Raw genomic sequence first — 22,210 nt, 5'->3', positions numbered from 1 at the left:
ACTGATTTTCTTTAATTTTTGAATTACAAGTTTTTTTAATGACTGTTTTCTACAAAAATGCCCTTTGTCATATAGTCAGTCATATAATCTACATGTGCTATTTCTGTAACTGTAATGTGTGTTTCCCTTTCCTGATAGTGTCCTTTGTCACATGTCCTTTGACATGTTTAATTTTGATGAGGAATTTTTTTTTCTTTGTTTGTGATTTTAGTGTCATATTTGGAAAACTTTGTCCAACCAAAGACTATGTAGAATTTACTCTTGTTTCCTGCTATGACTTGGAGAGCTTTGACTCATGTATCTGTATCTTTAAATGTCTGGGAATTAATTTTTGAATATAAATGAGGTACAGGTCCAAATTCATTCTTTTGCATTTGGAAGCTGAGTTTTAAAAAATATTTCAAATCCTGCTGCTATGGATCACCATTTCTTTATGCAAAATAATATTGAAAAATTGGAACTATAGATGAAATAAAACCAATATGTCACACATAAGAAAATGAAATTAGGATTAATCATAATAGTAGTCTTCACTGCTATACCTGATTAAAGCATGTATTATTAGTCTGTTTTCCCAATCTATAAATTATTTTCTCATGATGTAGTATGCATCTTATTTTTTAAGAACCTTAATATTTAGTGCAGATTATTATACCTTACATATGAAATGCTCCTACAGGCTAGAACACTTTGTTCCTGTGGATGAATAAAACACAACAAAACTTGTGATTGATCATAACATGTGTGCACCACAATGAAGGCTTTAATTTTCTTTTCTTGTTTTGTTCAAGGCATATAATCTTTCCTCTGGCTTGGGCATATCATTTTATGTACATTTTGGTGGTGGTTAGTGCTGCTATTTCTCCCAAGGCTTTAACATTGCTGTGCAGAAGCAAGAGCAGCCATGTGGCAGAAGTAATAGCTAAGCAAGTCAAGTGAGTTAGATAGCACAGGTAGGAACCCTAAGATAAAACCTGAGATACTGCTCCTGAACCTATGTTATCAGGAGTCCACAGTCTATGTGATTCATACTTAACTTAGGAAGGTGAAATATTGTTTAATTTAAACCAAAATGATTTTACTTTTGTGATACATTTCTTTGTTAATAGCTCTTTTCATAGTTTCTATGGTCAATAAATTTTATTATATAAATTTATTGCAATATATTGTGAATAAGACTCAGTGCTAACTCAACATGCTACTATTGTGTATCTATACATATATAATAGAAAAAGGTATTTATAGATATGTATTTTTGTGAAACTCAGTACTGATAATCCAGAGGAAATTTTCTTTAACAGTTGTGAAAATTTCAGGTACCTCATTTAATTTCTACATGGACAGTGAAAGGAGGGATATAGCCATGAAGTATTAATAATAGGAATTTTACTAAAAAAAAAACATTTTCTAACATATTTTAAAAAAATATTTATTCAGCTTTCTGATGTGATCTCTGTGACTGAGAAGCCCTTGACGGATCATGACTGGTACCATGGTGCAATTCCCAGAATAGAGGCACAAGAACTGTTAAAACAACAAGGAGATTTCTTGGTGCGAGAGAGCCATGGGAAACCTGGTGAATATGTCCTTTCTGTATTTTCTGATGGACAAAGGAGACACTTTATCATACAATATGTTGATGTACGTTTCCACTCTATATGTATACTCTGATGTAGTTCAGTGTGGTGTAATAGTGATGGAATGGTAGATGGTTTATGATAAATGCGTGCCACATTTCATATTTATCACTTGAGTTTTCTCTGAATTCCTTAGGTATAATGCTCCAAAATTGACTAACATGTTAATCCATTTTTTTCTAATATGTTAATCTTAATAAGAAAATAATACAGGTAAGTATTTTACATTAGTTATTGTAAATTCAAATTAACTTTAGATGTATCTGTGTTTAAAATGTTAACTTTGAGTACTAAAATTACTTTAAATGAAAGTAATGCAATTATCATATTTTTCTTCTTGCATGAAAACTTAAGATTATACATGTGTGCTTTTGAGAATGTACCTTGAAATGTTTGAAACTAGTTTCATGATAGGTTATGAAGAAACATTTTGAAGAGTGATGATGAAATTTCTCAGTGCCTGGACATTGATAGTTGAATTGGCTTTATGACTCCTTAGGATTATTTTTTTTTCTATTTTTATATAATGCCTATTGGCATTAATAAGCAATGAGTAGAAACAGGTGAAAAACTTTTAAATATCTTATTCACATTGCTTATTCCAATGTTAGTTTATATTTTTGAAATTTAAGTATTGCTGAACTAATTTCTACACAATGTTTTCTTTACTGGGCACTATGTAGATTGTATTAGTTACTTTCCCATTTTTAGGACAAAATACCTCACTAGACGCAATTTATAGAAGGAAAAGGTTTTGGTTTGGCTCACAGTTCTAAAGGGTGGGCTCCATCGTGGTGGGTAAAGCATAGCAAGACCCGGAAGTTGGCTCACATTGTCACATAATCAAGAAGGAAATAAATAATGATGAATTCTGGAACTGAGCTATTTTTCTGTGTTTTATGTAGTCAACAAACCACAGTCTGTGGATTAGCACCATCCACAGATGGGGTGGGCTGTTCTATTTCAGTAAATCTAATTTTGAAAATCACTAACAGACAGGGCAAGAGATTATTTTCATGTTGGTTCTACATCCTGTCAAGGTGACAACCAGAGATTAATCATCATAGGTCCCTCCTTGTGAACCTAACACTGAAGCATAATACTTTTAAGCCATAACCTTCCACCCATTGTCTTCACAAATCCATGGCTATTTCCTAATGAAAGATATATCATTTAAACTTCAAAAGTCCTCATAGATTTTAACAGTTTCAACACCTTTCAGAAGTAGAGTGTGGGGGCTAGAAAGATGGCTCAGTGGCTAAAGGTGCTTGATTGTAAAAGTCTAAGTTCTAAATAAAGTCTCATCTGAGACTTAAAGCAGTCTCTTAACTGTGACTGCTATAAAATCAAAAACCAAGTTATTCTTTTAGCATGCGTCTACACAAAGTAAACATTCCCGATCCAGAATGGAGGACTGGGCTATAACAAGGGAATGATCAGACTAAATCAAGACCAAAACATAGTAGGAATAACTCCAAATCTTACAGCTTTATGTCTGGGCTTTATGATGGGATTCTCTGGATTCCAAAGGGCTTGTGTAACTCTGCCTCTCTACCTGTGCTGCGTTGTACCTTTGCCATGGGCACAATCCACCTCAAGCCCACAGCTTTCCTTAGAAGATGCCCAATATAGTCCTGGCATCTCCAACATCCTAGGTCTCCATTGCAACTTATGATTCACCTTAGTTCCTTCATGCAGTGTCCTCATAGGACCTCCTTGCAAGGACTCCAAACCTGCCTCACATTACTTAGCTTTGGGGGTTCTCTGGAACTGTGGTTCAATTCTCCAAGAACACTTTAATCTTGAGTCTTACATTCTTCCAAAATAATTACCTCATGGGTGGTGCTTCCTCTGTTGCCCAGGTCAGGATGAAGCCTGGTGTTTATGGGGGCACAGCTGTGGCAGCGTGTATGTATGCTGTTTTGTGGAGCCGGAAACTCTTACATTCTCTTGTCAAGCCTTTCATTTCCAAGGGATTTGTAGTCTTCATATCTTGAACCTTCAGTGAGTTGGGTTTTATTCTCAAAACATCTATCCTAATGTCCCAGTGCCAAGAAGTTGGCCTATGAGGGTAGCCTCTTTTTTTTTTTTTTTACGGTTTTTACAAATATTGTTTATTTCCATGGAGCTGGTACAGTGTCCATTGAAAACCCATGTCCCAGGCCAAGACATACAAATAAAATCAAAAAGAGAAGTGTTCTTGTATACACTTTGGCATGAGCAACTTTATTAACTGCTAATGAAAATTAGAACTTTTCTGGATCTTCTGACAGGATCTCTTTCATGTTAAAATACTTTCTTTCTCAGTGAAGCCATCTTTGGAGTTAGTCATGACCTCGCTGTGTCTGTCACTTGACTTTAAACTTGATATTCTTCTTTTGGTCCAGACCCTCAGATTTTAAAAGTAGCTTCAAGTTGAGGAAATATCATTTTCCCACAGTTCAGTTCTCTGAAAAACTTCCATCTCCCACTGAAAATCATAGTCCAGGAGAAAAGCAATATGCTACAGCTTCAGGGCCAACTGAAAGGTCATTACGAATGTTTGAATTGGTCGATGTTATTTATCACCACAAACCTGAAAATGCAGTCCTGAAAAGGCGGCCTCTCTGAGCGCACATGGAGTTTTAACAAGGAGACGGCAGCGTGAAGGGGGCTGAGGTCTGATCAGTAAAAATCAGCACAGTGAAAACAACCAGTGATGAATATTGAACACTAGGATTCAAATCACAGTATGTTCTAAAGAGGTGGAGTGCCAGCATTCAATCTTGTTTTGAACACTACATTACAAAAGAACTAGTTTTGAAAAATAAAACAGGATTGAGGGGAAAGAAAAAATAAAAATAACTACACCCTTGAGTGACCCCTCATTTGTTCCTGATAAACATCAATCGCATCTTCTTCCTCCATTCCCAGTTCTTTTGGAGTATGATTATCAACAATTTTCTGACCTTCAAAGAGAGACCTGAGTGAATTCATTGGAACGCCCTGTCTTTGACAGTATGATTCTTTGAGTTTCTTGAGATGTGTTGTCATCTTCACTTTGAAGTGAATCTCACTGCTGTCCAATAACTTTTAGTTTAATGTATTCTCCTTCCTTCTTATCACCCAAGTCCTCAGTTGAAGGTTTTGCCTCCTGGTCAGACATGATCACAGCCACTTTGCCGGGGGTGTCTCCGCACAGGAGCGGCCTCGGGCACAGAGAAGCTAGCTCTGGGGTTTGCCGAGGGTAGGCTCTTTAAGCAGTTACAGCTGAATTGGCTGCAATGTTGGCCCCGAGACTTTAAATTTTCTGATACCTCTTTCTATATTAAACTGTTTTCATATTTTTCTTCTCTGTATTTTTCTGTTTTTCATTATAGATTTGAATCAGGGTAGCAAGAAGACAGACTATGATTCAGACTCATTCATTTCTGCCTTGAAATTTTCTTCATCAAACACATTACTTTTAAATTCAGCTTCATTTGAGTTCTCAGGATCTGGGGAGAATACAGCCAATTTCTCTAAAATAATATTACGTATACTGTTTCTACCCCATTCCTGATAATATTCTTGTCCCATCTGAAACCTCATAAGCTTATCATCCATTGTCTGCATTTCACTGGGCCTCCATAACCTCACCAGAATTTCCCATTATGTGCCCTCTCTCTCTCTCCCTCTCTCTCTCTCTCTCTCTCTCTCTCTGTGTGTGTGTGTGTGTGTGTGTGTGTGTGTGTGTGTGTATAATTTTATTTTTTACTTATTAGATACAGAGGGGTAGGAAGAGAGACAGAGAGAAAGAATGAGCATACCAGGGCCTCTAGCCACTGCAAATTCACTCCAGATGCATGCACTACAGTGTACATCTGGCTAACATGGGACCTAGAGAAGTGAACCTGGGTCCTTAGGTAGGTCCTTATAGGCAAGTACATTAACTACTAAGTCATGTCTCCAGCCCCCCAAAATATATTTTATTTATTTTATTCATGAGAGAGAGGGAAGGAGAAAGAGACATACACACAAAGAGAGATATATATAAAAATAGGCATACCTGAGCCTCTAGCCATGCAAATGAACTCCAGACATATGCACCACCTATCATGACAGGGAAAGCACAGCAGGAGCAAGAAGACAGCTCACATCATCACATCAATAGGAGCAAGTAGAGAGTGATGAATTCTGGCCTATGGAATGTGTCACCCATCTCAATTAACCTAATCTCAAAAATCCCTAATAGATTTGTCAAAATATTTATGGTGATTCTAAATCCTGTCAAGTTGACAACCAGATATTAACTATTACATAGATGAAGAGTAATTTCAGGATTTTTGTTTAAACTGAATGAGAAATTTTTAGTGGCAAATTTTTGGCATATGCAACCATTGATTATTCTATATGTCATTTTCCGTGTCATTAATTTAAGTAGTATGCATTTAAAAAATGTCTGTTCCCAGGGTTTCAGTTTACATCCAAATAGAGGAGTAATACTAAATTAAATGCCTTACAGAAAAATTAAACCATGATCATGAATAGAACTTCAAAGGATATTAGGTAATTTAATAGTTTATATGTTTATCAATTTAGATTTATGGTAATCAATTGAGCCATGAAACATAGGTAATAAGAGTGATAACTTAAAAATAAAACATGATGCATTTTTGAAAGAATAATCTGTGACAGTCCTGTATCTAATGACATTATTCATTCACTGAGGCAATACTTGCTAAATATTAAGACTAATGATACTGATGAAGAATTTTTGGAGTCAAGAGAAGTTCTTCCAGGTCTGTGAATACTAATCTTAGTGTTACTGTCTATTTTAACAAAGAAATCAGAAAGCAGACACTGAGAAGGGTAAACTATTAATTATTGAGTTTATTTAGGGAAAAATTACAAAATAATGAAGTTTAGAAAGACTCAAGCCAGAAGGGCATTCTCCTCCTTGCCTTGTTGGAGAGGGAGAGGGGAGTTGGAGAAAATTTCCATCACAGAGAAATATGTAGGGATGAAAAGGTGCTTGAGGAGGCACATACAACCACTCATGGAAGGCAAAGCACAGGGACCAAAAGATCCAGATCCCCTTCACATAAAAGACCACAGAGGATTAGGAAACAGTAAAGGACTCAGAGGTTAGAAATCATACTTATGGCAAAGTGAGGAAACACCAGACTTAGGACCAATTTATTCCAATGCAGGAGAATGAGTAGCCAAAGAGAGCCTGGAGAACTATTACATACATGACAGACATAAAATCATATATGTAACAGAGGGAGAAGGCATCTGAAAGCAAAATGCATATAATAAGCAAACAGCAGGATACTCAGGCAAGTAACAAGAGCCCTTCCCTCTTCTATCCAGGTTGGGAGAGGGGTGGGGGGAACTTAAACACTGGTATTACTGCAATAAATAAATAAATAAAAAACCCACAGGTCAGGTGGCCAAAATGGGAAAGGTAGTAATTCCCATTCTTCCCTCCTGGGAGAGAGGGAATCAGGGCTAGGAGAATACCACCAAGAGAGCTGTTATGCATGCAACAAGTCCCTTATAGTTAACATGGATTTTGATGTCAGACTCATGTATATAAGAGAGAGACCTGATTGATTCATGAACTAAAGGGGCTAAACCAAGAGGGGCCAGCCCACCCACCCAGTTGTGCTAGATTAGGGAAGCAGTAGGAGGTGCTATTGTTGAGAAGTTGTTCCAAACCATTGTGGATAAGAGGGAATAAGAAACCAAGTTCCAGTTTTGCCAGGGTAATAAAAGTGGCATTTCCTTGTTCTTGGGCCTTGTTGCTGGCTAATTACCCATAGAAAGCTACCTTGCACCCTCATTATGAACCAGTAATACAAAAGTAGAAGAGATTATTATCTTAGGTATTAGTTTGTTTAAATGTAGCCACAAATAGGTAACAAAAGGCAAAAATTTATTAGTGGAATTATATTAAATTATAAATCTTCCGTATAGCAAAGGAAAGAATCAACGGAGCAAAAAGGCAACTTTCAGAAAGAAAAGCTATACATTTAACAGGGTTGCTTTCCAGAATATGTACAACATTCATGCATCTCAGTAAAAATAACCCACTTTCAAATGAGCTAGGGTTCTGAATAGATTGTTCTTAAGAGAAGAAATACAGATGGCTCACAGATGCATATGAAAATGTTCACCATCACTAATCATACCACTTTAAAAATGAGGTGCCACCCCTCCCTAGTGAGAATGGCTGTTTTCAAAAAGAAAGTAATAACACAAGCTGATGAGGAAATAAAGTGGAACCATTATACATATGTGATTAGAATCTAAATTAGCACAGCCATTATAGAGAACAGTAGAGAACTTCCTCAAAAAACTAAGAATAGAACTACCATATGATTCAACAGCCCTACTACTGAGAACATATACCCAGTGAAAATGAAGTTGACATGCTGAAAGGACACATTCCCATAATCCTGCACTGGTCTCAGTAGCCGGGATAGGAAGTCAGTGTGAATATGCCAAAACAGGTGAGTGGATAAAGAAGCTTTTGTTACATGTACACTATGGTGTATCTTTCTACCATGAAAAAGGCAAGAGACTGCCGTATCTTACGGCTATACCTGAGGGATACTATGTGAAGTGAAATAAAGCAGGGGGACAAGGACAAGTGCTAGATGGTTCTTTCACAAGTAGAACCTGGAAGACACAGAAGATTGGTTCCAGCAGCTGCGGGAAACAGGGAGGGAAGAGGAGCAGAGTACAGTGCTCTTTGCTCCAGCCTCTTAGCTCTTGGAACTGCGTTTTAAATTCCTGTACTGGACTTAAGGGAGAATGTTGAAAATCTTTACTCTCTTACATAACAGTTTCAGATTTGTGACCTTATCTGTGTACAATTAGAATTATATTATGTCAGTTAATACCAGTAACTAAATTTCAGAAGGGAAAATAGTACTTTGGAGTTGAAATGTAATGTATCATTTTCTATATCCCAGATGTTTTTTGAGGCTTAGTAGAGACTTCCTTCTTAACAATAAGACAGAGCCACCAAGACATTATTTTCCAGGAAATGCTGTTAGAGTCAGTACTGTGTATGGCCAGGGGTAAAATGGTAGAGCATGAAGTGCAGGGAAAAGGCTCCATCATTTGTGAATCACACAAGTGTAGTAACTATAAACTGTACGAAGTGCTATGTAGGAAAGGCACACAGTGCTAGTAGAACACTGGAAACCGAACAGGAAAACTGAGCCAGTCCAGCTAAAGAATTAAGAAAAGTTAACAGGACAAGCCATGCAAAACCTTATAAAGATTATACCCAAACTTCCTAGCAATCCTTCTTGTATACTGGTTTAATTATTTAAAATTATCAGGGTTCCATTTTACTTGACAAAGCTAAATGTATTTTGTACACTCTTATTTTTAGATATTTACTCAAAAAGGAATGTTTTAGTCTTTGTAAGAATTCAGTTTAAGGGGGCTGGAGAGATGGTTTAGCGGTTAAGTGCTTGCCTGTGAAGCCTAAGGACCCCGGTTCGAGGCTCGGTTCCCCAGGTCCCACGTTAGCCAGATGCACAAGGGGGCGCATGCGTCTGGAGTTCATTTGCAGAGGCTGGAAGCCCTGGCGTGCCCATTCTCTCTCTCTCTCCCTCTTTCTCTCTGTGTCTGTCGCTGTCAAATAAATAAATAAAAATTTAAAATAAAAAAAGAATTCAGTTTAAGGGTAGAGAGAGGGCTTAGTGGTTACACTGCTTGTCTGCAAAGCCAAAGGAACCAGTTTCCATTCCCCAGGACCCACATAAGCCAGATGCACAAGGTGGCACATGCATCTGGAGTTGGTTTGCAGCAGCTAGAGGCCCTGGTGTGCCCATTCTCTCTCTCTCTCCATCTCTGAAATTAATAAAACATAAAAATATAAAAAATAATTCACTTTATTTGCAAGTGTTCTTTCAGAAAATATTTTTCATCTTTTTTTTTCTTTCATGTTTTTCGTAAGCCTGCTTATTATCCTGAACTGGTGATCACTGTTTGTTTTATAGGAGTTCTACTTAGGCATATTACTTCATGTTACATATTCGCTGAATCCCCTTCTTATTTTTGTGTGCCTTTTCTGTTGTGTCCAGCTTCCAAAACAAAATAATGGGTGCTATGGGAAATTTTTGAAAATGTGTGTCATAGAATCAGTGATTCATAATAATCTTTCTTTATGAGTTCTGTGTACTTCTTTTATATATTTGAAGATATTATAATCATATGTACCTATTATCTTAGTTTTGAAAAAGTTTTATTTTGTAAAATCTTTTTTCAAATGATATATAAAAATCTTAAAATGTAACATAAATAATCAACTAAATGATCTATGTAGAAATTTGTGGAAATATTTTCCATACTTCTTTTGTTTTATTTTTGGGGGGTAGGGTCTCACTCTAGCCCAGCTGACCTGGAATTCCCTATGTAGTCTCAGGGTGGCCTTGAACTCAAGGCAATTTTCCTACCATACTATTTTTTTTTGTTCATTTTTATTTATTTACTTGAGAGTGTCAGAGAGAGAAAGAGGCAAAGAGAGAGAGAGAGAGAGAGAGAGAGAGAGAGAGAGAGAGAGAGAGAGAGAGAGTATGGGTGCACCAGGGCTTCCAGCCACTGCAAACGAACTCCAGACATATGTACCCCCTTGTGCATCTGACTAACGTGGGTCCTGAAGAATAAAGCCTCGAACCAGGGTCCTTAGGCTTCACAGGCAAGCTCTTAACCACTAAGCCATCTCTCTAGCCCCCTACCATACTATTTTTTTTTTTAAATTTTTATTAACATTTTCCATGATTATAAAATATATCCCATGGTAATTCCCTCCCTCCCCACCCCCACACTTTCCCGTTTGAAATTCCATTCTCAATCATATTACCTCCCCATTACAATCATTGTAATTACATATATACAATATCAACCTATTAAGTATCCTCCTCCCTTCCTTTCTCCACCCTTTATGTCTCCTTTTCAACTTACTGGCCTCTGCTACTAAGTATTTTCATTCTCACACAGAAGCCCAGTCATCTGTAGCTAGGATCCCCATATGAGGGAGAACATGTGGCGCTTGGCTTTCTGGGCCTGGGTTACCTGACTTAGTATAATACTTTCCAGGTCCATCCATTTTTCTGCAAATTTCATAACTTCATTTTTCTTTACCGCTGAGTAGAACTCCATTGTATAAATGTACCACATCTTCATTATCCACTCATCAGTTGAGGGACATCTAGGCTGGTTCCATTTCCCAGCTATTATAAATTGAGCAGCAATAAACATGGTTGAGCATGTACTTCTAAGGAAATGAGATGAGTCCTTTGGATATATGCCTAGGAGTGCTATAGCTGGGTCATATGGTAGATCAATCTCTAGCTGCCTTAGGAACCTCCACACTGTTTTCCACAATGGCTGGACCAGATTGCATTCCCACCAGCAGTGCAGAAGGGTTCCTTTTTTTCCACATCCCCGCCAACATTTATGATCATTTGTTTTCATGATGGTGGCCAATCTGACAGGAGTGAGATGGAATCTCAATGTAGTTTTAATCTGCATTTCCCTGATGACTAGTGCCGTAGAACATTTTTTTAGGTGCTTATATGCCATTCGTATTTCTTCCTTTGAGAACTCTCTATTTAGCTCCTTAGCCCATTTTTTGATTGGCCTGTTTGATTCCTTTTAGTTAACTTTTTGAGTTCTTTGTATATCCTAGATATTAATCCTCTATCAGATATATAGCTGGCGAAGATTTTTTCCCATTCTGTAGGTTGCCTCTTTGCTTTTTGCACTGTGTCCTTTGCGGTGCAAAATCTTTGTAATTTCATTAGGTCCCAGTGGTTAATCTGTGGTTTTATTGCCTGAGCAATTGGGGTTGTATTCAGAAAGTCTTTGCCAAGACCAATATGTTGGAGGGTTTCCCCTACTTTTTCCTCTAGCAGTTTCAAAGTTTCCGGTCTGATGTTAAGGTCTTTAATCCATTTGGACTTAATTCTTGTGCATGGCGAGAGAGAAGAATCTATTTTCATCCTTCTGCAGATATTTATCCAGTTTTCAAAACACCATTTGCTGAAGAGGCTGTCTCTTCTCCAATGAGTATTTTTGGCATTTTTATCGAATATCAGGTGGCTATAGCTACTTGGGCTTACATCTGGGTCCTCTATTCTGTTCCACTGATCTACATGTCTGTTTTTGTGCCAGTACCATGCTGTTTTTGTTACTATGGCTCTGTAGTATAGGTTAAAATCAGGTATGGTGATACCACCAGCCTCTTTTTTGTTGCTCAGTGTTATTTTAGATATTCGAGGTTTTTTATGATTCCAAATGAATTTTTGGATTGTTTTTTCTATTTCCATGAAGAAAGCCTTTGGAATTTTGATAGGGATTGCATTAAATGTGTAGATTGCTTTAGGTAAGATTGCCATTTTCACGATATTGATTCTTCCAAGCCAGGAACAAGGGATGTTTCTCCACTTTCTAGTGTCTTCTGCAATTTCTCGCTTGAGTGTCTTAAAGTTCTCATTGTATAGATTCTTTACTTCCTTAGTTAGGTTTATTCCAAGGTATTTTATTTTTTTTGATGCAATTGTGAATGGGAGTGATTCTCTGATTTCATCCTCTGTGTGTTTGTTGTTAGCATATATGAAGGCTACTGATTTCTGTGTATTTATTTGGTATCCTGCTACATTGCTGTAGGTTTTGATTAGCTCTAACAGCTTGCTAGTAGAGTCTTTAGGGTCCTTTATGTATAGAATCATGTCATCTGCAAATAATGATAACTTGATTTCTTCCTTTCCAATTTGTATCCCTTTTATGTGTGTCTCTTGCCTTATTGCTATGGCTAAGACTTCCAAAACTATATTAAATAGAAGTGGAGACAGTGGACACCCTTGTCTTGTTCCTGATTTTAGTGGAAAAGCTTCCAGTTTTTCCCCATTTAGTAATATGTTGGCTGTAGGCTTGTCATAAATAGCCTTTATTATATTGAGATATGTTCCTTCTATTCCCAGTCTCTGTAGGACTTTTATCATGAAGGGCTGTTGGATTTTGTCAAATGCTTTCTCTGCATCTAATGAGATGATCATGTGATTTTTGTCCTTCAACCCATTTATGTAATGTATTACATTTATAGATTTGCGTATGTTGAACCATCCCTGCATCTCTGGGATAAAGCCTACTTGGTCAGGGTGAATGATCTTTTTGATATACTCTTGTATTCTGTTTACCAATATTTTGTTGAGAATTTTTGCATCTATGTTCATGAGGGAGATTGGTCTGTAATTTTTTTTGTTCTATCTTTGCCTGGTTTTGGTATCAGGGTGATGCTGGCCTCATAGAAGGAGTTTGGTAGGATTCCTTCTTTTTCTATTTCCTGGTAAAGCTTAAGAAGCAATGGTGTTAGCTCTTCCTTAAAAGTCTGGTAAAATTCAGCAGTGAATCCATCCGGGCCTGGGCTTTTTTTAGTTGGGAGATTATTGATAACTGCTCGGATCTCCATGTTTGTTATAGGTCTATTTAAGTGATTAATCTCATTTTGATTTAATTTAGGTAGGTCATATAGATCAAGGAAATCATCCATTTCTTTCAGATTTTCATACTTTGTGGAGTATATGCTTTTATAGTATGTCCCTATAATTTTTTGAATTTCTCTGGAATCTGTTGTGATGTTACCTTGTTCATCTCTGATTTTATTAATTTGTGTCTCTTCTCTCTTTCTTTTGGTCAGATTTGCTAAGGGTTTATCAATCTTGTTTATCCTTTCAAAGAACCAACTCTTTGTTTCATTAATTCTTTGGATTGTTCTTTTTGTTTCTATTTCATTAATTTCTGCCCTAATCTTTATTATTTCTTCCCGTCTACTACTTTTTGGTTTGCCTTGTTCTTCTTTTTCCAAGGCTTTAAGGCGAAGCATTAGGTCGTTTACTTGCGACCTTTCTAATTTCTTAATATAGGCACTTAAGGCTATAAATTTACCTCTTAGAACTGCCTTCATTGTGTCCCAGAGATTTTGGTATGTTGTGTTCTCATTATCATTTGACTCTATAAATTTTTTGATTTCCTTTTTGATTTCTTCATTGACCCACTCATCATTTAGTAGTGTATTGTTTAGTTTCCATGATTTTGTGTATGCTCTATAGCCTTTCTTGCTACTGATTTGTAGTTTAATTCCATTGTGGTCAGATAGAATGCAAGGAATTATTTCAATTTTCCTGAATTTGTTAAGATTTGCTTTGTGTCCTAATATATGGTCTATTTTAGAGAATGTTCCATGTGCTGCTGAAAAGAATGTATATTCTGCAGCCTTTGGATGAAATGTCCTGTATATATCTGTTAGGTCCATATCTTCTATGACCTCATTTAGTCCAGATGCCTCTCTGTTTATTCTTTCCCTGGATGACCTGTCAATTGATGAGAGTGGGGTGTTAAAGTCACCCACCACCACCGTGTTTGGTGTTATCTGTGACCTTAGTTCTAATAGTGTTTGTTTGACGAATTTGGGAGCCCCCATGTTAGGTGCATATATGTTTAGGATTGTAATGTCCTCCTGTTGGAGTGTGCCCTTAATCAATATAAAGTGACCTTCCTTATCTTTTTTGACTAACTTCGGACTAAAGTCCACCCTGTCTGATATTAGGATAGCAACCCCTGCTTGTTTTCTAGGCCCATTTGCTTGAAACACTGTCTTCCAACCTTTCACCCTAAGATAATGTCTATCCTTTGTAGAAAGGTGAGTTTCTTGAAGACAACAAATTGTAGGATCCTGCTTTTTAACCCAGTCTGCAAATCTATGTCTTTTCGTTGGGGCATTGAGACCGTTGATATTAAGAGATATTATTGAAAGGTGTGTATTTATGTTTGCCATTTGTGTGTGTGTGTGTGTGTTACTTGTTCTACCTGTGCTCTCTTCTGTTAACTGGTATTTGAGTATGGCTGGTTTTTTCTAGGTTCCTTATATGTGTGCTTTTCCTTTTGTTCAGCATGGAGGATTCTATCAAGTATTTTCTGTAGAGCTGGTTTTGTCTTCAGATATTCCTTTAACCTGCTTTTGTCATGGAATGTCTTTATTTCTCCATCTATTTGGATGGATAACTTTGCAGGATAAAGTAACCTTGGTTGACAGTTGTTATCTTTCAGAACTTGGAATATATCACTCCAGGCCCTTCTGGCTTTAAAAGTTTGTGTTGAATAATCTGCTGTAATCCTGATGGGCTTGCTTTTGTAGGTAACTTGATTTTTCTCTCTAACTGCTTTCAATATTTTTTCTTTGGTTTGTGTGTTTGGAAGTTTGAGTATAATGTGGCGAGGAGAGTTTCTTTCTGGGTTTTGTCTGGCTGGGGTTCTAAAGGCTTCCTGTATCTGTATTGGCACCTCTTTCCCAATTTGGGGAAAATTTTCCTCTATGATTTTGTTGAAGATGCCTACTATGCCTCTGGAGTGGAATTCTTCTCCTTCTACTATGCCCTGAATTCTTATATTGGATCTTTTCATAGTGTCCCGAATATCTTGAAATTCCCACTCATACTTTTCTATAAGTTTGTCTTTCTCTTTGTTGGACTGCATTAGGTCTGCCACCTGATCTTCTAGCTTAGATATTCTGTCCTCTCCCTCATCCATCCTACTGGTGAGATTTTCTACAGAGTTTTTTATTTCATTAACTGTGTTCTTCATTGCTAGTAATTCTGACTGGTTTTTCTTTATTATTTCTATTTCTCTATTTATGTCTTGTATTGCCTTCTTTATTTCATTAAATTGGTGTCCTGCCTCTTCTTTGATTCCTTTGATTTCCTCTTTGATTTCCTCTTTGATTTCTTCTTTGATTGTTTTCATGTGTTCTTTGACCTCTTTGAACATATTTATAATTATTCTTTTGAACTCTTTCTCAGGCATTTCCTCTAACTCTTTCTCACTGGAGGACATTTCTGATGCATTAATACTTTTAGGTGGATTTATATCGTCTTGCTTTTTAGTGTTTCTTGTGTTATAATGTATATATTTTTGCATCTTGGATTAAGTTAATGCTTGGATTTTCTAGCTAGCTGTGTATTCTTAGCTGTATCAATTGATTTGATGTAATATATTTTCAGGGTAGGACCTTAAGGTATTAGGTGTGGCTCTTAAGACTCTCAGAGTATCTACAAAGATGTTCTTAGGGGTTGAGTTTCCCTGCTATAGGAGTATTCAAGCAGGCTGAGTGGAATAATATACTGGTAGATTCTAAAATTTAGCTAAACACTGTACCCATTCCATCAAAAACAGCCCCGAGTATGTATGCAAGAGTAGTTATTATAATGACCAGATCCTCTATCAACAAAGAGGTTTAGATTTCTGGTCTGTTGAGGTATCCAAGTCAGCTTGTGACCAAGTGAGACCCTTCCCTGGTGCAATCCCAGTTACCTTGGGTGATTGTGGTCTCAGTCAAGTTGCTGCCTGGGTCGTCGGGCTGCTGTTCTGATTTCTGGAGCTGGGCACTTGCTTTTCCTACGGGGCAAACTGAGCCGCTGCTGCCGCCTCTGCAGCTGTTGCAGGTGCCACCCCCGGAGCCCCCACCGCTGCTGAAGCTGCCGTTGCCGTGTCCACCGCTGCTGCTCACCCCGAAGCCGCTGGTGCGGGATCTGTCACCGCTGCTGCTCCTGGGTCCGCTGCTGCTGGGGCCACTGGTACCGGTGCTGGAGCCGCTGAAGTTGCTGCAGAATTCTGCTCCTGCTTGGGTCCCGCCGTCAGCCCAAGTTGGCGTAGCCGGGTCCCGGGCCGCTGCTGTGTTCGCTGGAGCTGGGTTCAGGCGGCAGGGGAGGGGAGGGAGCCGCGGCTGTTCTGGTTGTATCGTTTCTCCACGTGTGCTTTTACCTCGCAGTCTGCTCCTCCCTCCGTTGCTCGCTGCTGCTCTCCCCTCACGTTTCCCGAGTTGCGGAGAGCGCGGTGTGAGGGGAAAATCCCGCACCTGGCTTGTCCTGCGGCTCGAGCCGAGAGTCCGGCGGTTTTCTGCCGCTCCGCGGTTGCGGCGGGTAGCCGAGCCGCCCCGGAGCAGCTGTTCCCGCCTGTGCAGGCTCTGGATGCTCTATAACTCTTCCACTTCTCCGCTGCCGCCTCAACTTCCTATACACCTCACTTTTTAGTAAAAGTGTGTATTTTGCTGAGTTTTTTTTGGTCTTTCCCCCCCCAGGCTGTTTTGGCGTGGTACCTACGCCGCCATCTTAACCGGTAGTCCCCATACTGTTTTTTATTACATCTTTAAGAAGTCACATAAAAGATTATTAGTAAAAACCTTAGCTCATTAGACAAGTCTGTTATTTAAAAGTCTTTCTGGACTTTGGAAATTGCTGGGTGGGTTGTGCTTACCATTCAAGATTGAGGACTTGAGTTTGAACACCCAGAATCCACATAAAAGCCAGGTGTGGTAGTGCTTCCTATAATCCCAACACCAGGGAAGCAGCTAAGGAATCTCCATGGCAGTCTGACTAGCTTTTTTAGCCACATCAATGAGGTCTGGGTTCAGTGGAAGATGTTATCTTAAAAATAGGGTATAGAGGGCTGGAGAGATGGCTTAGCAGTTAAGCGCTTGCCTGTGAAGCCTAAGGACCCTGGTTCGAGGCTCGGTTCCCCAGGTCCCATGTTAGCCAGATGTACAAGGGGGCACACGCGTCTGGAGTTTGTTTGCAGAGTCTGGAAGCCCTGGCACGCCCATTCTCTCTCTCCCTCTATTTGTCTTTCTCTCTGTGTCTGTTGCTCTCAAATGAATAAATAAATAAATAGGGTATAGAGTAATTGAGGGAGATACCAGAAATCAGCCTCTTGCCTCCATATGCAAGCATGTGCAAGACATGCACATGCAAAGTAAGTAAAGGGAATAAATAAAAGTCAGTCTGCCATCTCACCCCTTTGGGTACTGAGGATGAGGCTTTCTTGAGCATGGAGGTTGGAGGCCAGACTAGACAATATAGCAAAATTCTCTCCCCAAAGAAATCAAATCAATCCAACCAAACCAGACCAAAAATTAATGTTAGCCTGGATTCTTTCCATCTTATTATTGTTGAATCAAGAAGAAAACTTAAAAATTGAATTCCTCACCAGGCATGGTGGCACACACCTTTAATCCCAGCACTTGGGTAGGTGGATCACCATGAGTTGAGGCCACCCTGAGATTACATAGTGAATTCCAGATCAGCCTGTGCTAGGGTGAGACCCTACCTCAAAAAGCCCCCAGAAAAAAAAAAAACCCTGAATTCTTTAAGTCAAGCCATGTCCAGCAAGTTAGAAATGTATAGAAATTTGTACTAAATTAACTGCAATGTGTGGGATGTGGGAAGTATGAAGAAACAAGGCCTTAATAGTTTTAGTGAATGGCCTGTTATCATATTATTATGCTTAGGTAAACTTTATAGACAAAACTTAGCCTTTGGGGGGGGGATTGAGGTACAGTCTCACTCTAGCCCATGCTAACCTAGAATTCACTATCTAGTCTCAGGGTAACCTTGAACGCATGGAGATCCTCCTACCTCTGTCTCCCAAGTGCTGGGTGGGATTAAAGGCATATACCACCATGCCTGCCTTTTATTTTATTTTATTTTTTTAAATCTTAGCATTTTATATGAATAATTCTATCTCTTTAGGAAAATGATATATTTGATTTATATTATATAGGGACCCTGGGAAATCACTGATAACAGAGTGATTGCTTTAAAAATAAGTAAATTTAAAATTGGATATGTTCTTAAGTTAAGAAAGGAGAAACTGGGCTGGAGAGATGGCGTAACAGTTAAGCGCTTGCCTGTGAAGCCTAAGAACCCTGGTTCAAGGCTCACTTCCCCAGGACCCATGTTAGCCAGATGCACAAGGGGACTCATGCATCTAGAGTTCGCTTGCAGTGGCTGGAAGCCCTGGCACACCCATTCTCTCTCTCTCTCTGTCACTCTCAAATAAAAATAAATGAACAATAACAAATAAAATGAAAACCGCTATCTTATTCAGTTGTTCATTAATTGTGCAGATGTGTATACTAGAATTTTATGTAAGATGTAATTCAGAGGTTGATTAGTTCATTCTGTGATGTCTTTCTCTTACTTATTAAACCCTTTAATATTTTGAAAGTAGTAATGTATGCTTTTTTGTATCCATTTCTTTGCTATCTTTTCTCTTTGAACTCCATGGTCACTTTATATGCATTTTATTTATTCATTTACCCATTTATTTTTTATGGAAAATTTAAGCCACTGACTGTTTTTAAACATGGAAATACCATACTGAGTAAAAATATACAAATTTGCTATCTGATGTGCATCAATTGCAGAGGGGAGTTGGATAATAAAAAGCACAAGTAGATATATGTGATAGAGAAATAAAAATATATGTGATGATATTAGTAAGTTTTATGGAGATTTTTTTCAATAAATAAAAGAAGAAGTTAAACTGGGGTGAGATTGTAGGTAGTGAATATTATGTTGGGTGTACAGAGTGAGCCTCATTTATAAAGTTGTAACCTGAAGAAGGAAAGGGAAGATAATAAGGGAGTGATTACCTATATGGCTGGCTGAGAACAGCAAAGCAACACTTCCTTGAGGAAGGAGTGCATATAGAATACTGGAGAACCAGAAGGAAGTGACTGTAGTTTGAAGCTAATGAATACATGAGGTAAGAAAGACAGTGGTAAGCATTTTGTAATATAGGGTCTTTATAGATCATGGTAAGGACTTTGGCTTTTATTCTTAGGGAGGTATGAATTTTGAGCCAAGTAAAGGTATGATACTTAGGTCATTAGTGTTAACTGGAGGAAGAAAGGGAGAAATAGTATATTTGCTTGTAATATTGTAGTTGATGTTAGTGTTATAACATGTTACACTTGTATGATATTTTACATGTCTCCATTTCTGTGTTATTTTTGTATCACAGTGACCAAACAGCAGCCAGAGACAAGGAAGTAAAGTAGTATTGAGAAAGGATTTATAGTATCCAGTCTGTAACTGCTTGGCACCATGCTCCTGAGCAGAATATTGTGGAGGAAGGAGTTTGTGGTAGAAGACACTGTTCACATTATGGTGGGTCAGAAAGCAAAGAGCAGCGGAAGTGGCCAAGCATAATGTATCCCAAGGACTCACACCAGTGATCCCTTCCTTCAGCTATGCCTCACCTCCCAGTCTCCAGAACGTTTCAAAGTACCAATACGAGCCAAAGAACAAACTACAAAACACTTAAAATCCAAACTCCAACAATTTCTTAATCAATTTTATGCATCAAAGCCTCGCTAGATAACTGAGTTAGTTACAGATAATAATTTTTTTGAGAAAATGTTCTTTGAAAATTTTTTCAAATTATATATCCATTTTTGGAATAGTTTTATAAGCCATAGTCTATTTTTGTATGATTATTTAATAACTGAGAATGTATTATGTGCCATATCTTAGGCAAAGTGTTTTGTGTACTAATATTTAGCCACCCCTCACACCTACTTTGTGAAGAGGTATGAAGATCATAGTTGATTCTATATCCTCAATAAGGTGAGACACAGTGATCTTGCTAAGTGTATTGCATACATGGAAGTGTATTAATATCCTCAGTGAAATAGTCTTTTTAAAAATATTTATTTAATGCCAGGCATGGTGGCACACACTTTTAATCCCAGCTCTTGGGAGGCACAGGTAGGAGGATCGTCATGAGTTTAAGGCCACCCTGAGACTACATAGTGAATTCCAGGTCAGTCTGAGCTATAGTGAGACCCTACCTCAAAAACAATTATTATTTGCAAGCAATGAGAGAGATAGAAGAAAGGCAGGCAGAAAGAATGAGCACACCAGCACCTCCAGCCACTGCAAATGAACTCTAGGTGCATGTTTCACTTTCTGCATTGGGCTTTACATGGGTACTGGGGAATCAAACCTGAGTTGTTAGGCTTTGCAGGAATGTACCTCAACTGCTGAGCCATCTCTCTAGGCCCCTCCGTAAAATATTCTTAAGCATCAGTGCTAAGGTTATCACAGCTTGTCTCGCTACTTCATCTGAAAGTGCTTTGGGCAGTTTATTAACAAGTGCACTCAATTGACTCTAAAACAAATTTCATTGAGTTTAGTTAGATATAATTAAATCTTAAGAAGTTTTCATTATGCATCTTTGTTCTTCAGTGGAAAAAAAAACAAATATTAATTTAGGACATATATAAATAGAGCTGTGGTAAATTGAATATTTATATTTGGCAAAAATGCCTTGACCTTAACCTTTAGCTGGAAAAATAATCTTTCAGTAATGCAAGTAATATCTAAACCTGGGTTGTTTTATATAGTTTTCCTTTTGGGCACATAATAGTTTTATATCATAATCATATAGATGACAATTTGATGCATATATGCTACATTGTCATTAAATTAGAGGAATTAGCATGTCTTTTTTAAAATTTTATTTTGTTTGGAATTAATATTTCTTGCTCTTTAGTTTTGTGTGTGTGTGTGTGTGTGTGTGTGTGTGTGTGTGTGTGTATGTGTGTGTGTGTATGTGTAACCTTGACCTTCTCTCTTTAAGTTCTTTATCGAGTATGTAACAAGTTGTTGCAAACTATAGTCACTGCACTGTGCTGTGGAACACAAGAAGAAAATCTTTTACATACCTATACCTGGGTCTATGTTATCCAACCTTTTCTATTTCACCTCCCTTTCCTCTTCTTAGTCACTCTGAAATACTCTTCTACTTCTATCAAGTTGTAAAGTTCTTACTTAATAGTTTTCTTAAAATGATGCATCTTCATGTCTGAATCTATCTATATTTCCTTAGTTGACATGGAAATAATCCTTGGAAGCCTTCAATACATTGGATTGCCATTCTTTTTGCATTGAAAAGCATAGCCAGTAGTCTTATTTTTTATTTACTAGATTTTATTTACAGTAGACTATCCACTGGTCTGTTTAAATATGGACATTCAGAAAAGTGATCTTGACAAAGCATTGGAAAATGTTTACTTATGTGGTACTATGAAATTATAATGTGCTATTTCTGAGCTTGCCGATATCTGAAGTTATAGCTTTATTTCTTATATGAGTTTTCTATGAGAAATATTACATTTAAACCATATGATTGAAAAATTACCTTATTTTTGAGTAAAACAAATGATTAGGGGTGTTCAAATACTCATTATTGTGTGAGACATGCTTTATCAAACTTTTGACATTATTTTTGATTCTGAAAGTTTATCAATAGAGCATGCAATAGATATATATGTAGATACAATTCGTTTTTACTATATTTATTTATTTGACAGAGGGTGGGGGTGGAGGAGAGAGAGAAGGAGAAAGAGAGGGAGAGAATGGGCGTGCCAGGGCCTCCAGCCACTGCAAATGAACTGCAGATGTGTGTGACCCCTTGTGCATCTGGCTAATGTGGGTCCTGGGGAATCAAACCTGGGTCCTTTTGCTTTGCAGGCAAATGCCTTAACCACAAAGCCATGTCTCCAGCCCCAGACACAATTCTTGTTCCTTAAGTGGGCTTGTTTCCTTTAACTGTCATTTTAATAAAATGCATGCATTTCAGTTCTATTAGCTTTTCCTTTTAATACAGTAATGATATCAATTAAGTTTAATCATTATGAAATTAGATTTAAGCATTATGCCAACAAATATATTTTTAAGTTTATTTTTTAT

At 37.8% G+C, this 22,210-nt stretch overlaps 1 protein-coding gene and 1 pseudogene across 4 annotated transcripts in view; one reads left to right on the top strand and one right to left on the bottom strand.

Moving 5' to 3' along the window:
- Positions 1-22,210, top strand: part of Fer (FER tyrosine kinase) — a 417,682-nt gene that overhangs the window by 202,809 nt on the left and 192,663 nt on the right. For 3 of the 4 annotated variants that reach the window (XM_004652481.3, XM_045132276.1, XM_045132277.1), the window contains exon 11: positions 1,438-1,641. In XM_004652481.3, coding sequence (XP_004652538.1) covers positions 1,438-1,641 — 204 coding nt within the window. The remainder of the gene's footprint in view (positions 1-1,437; positions 1,642-22,210) is intronic. The other variant, XM_045132278.1, reaches the window with a different exon arrangement.
- Positions 4,482-4,782, bottom strand: LOC105943648 (annotated as a pseudogene).

Source organism: Jaculus jaculus, chromosome 13 (assembly GCF_020740685.1).
Source record: "Jaculus jaculus isolate mJacJac1 chromosome 13, mJacJac1.mat.Y.cur, whole genome shotgun sequence".
Lineage (NCBI taxonomy): Eukaryota > Metazoa > Chordata > Mammalia > Rodentia > Dipodidae > Jaculus > Jaculus jaculus.
The sequence above is the reverse complement of the archived record's forward strand: the minus strand, read 5'-3'. Positions and strand labels throughout refer to the sequence as shown.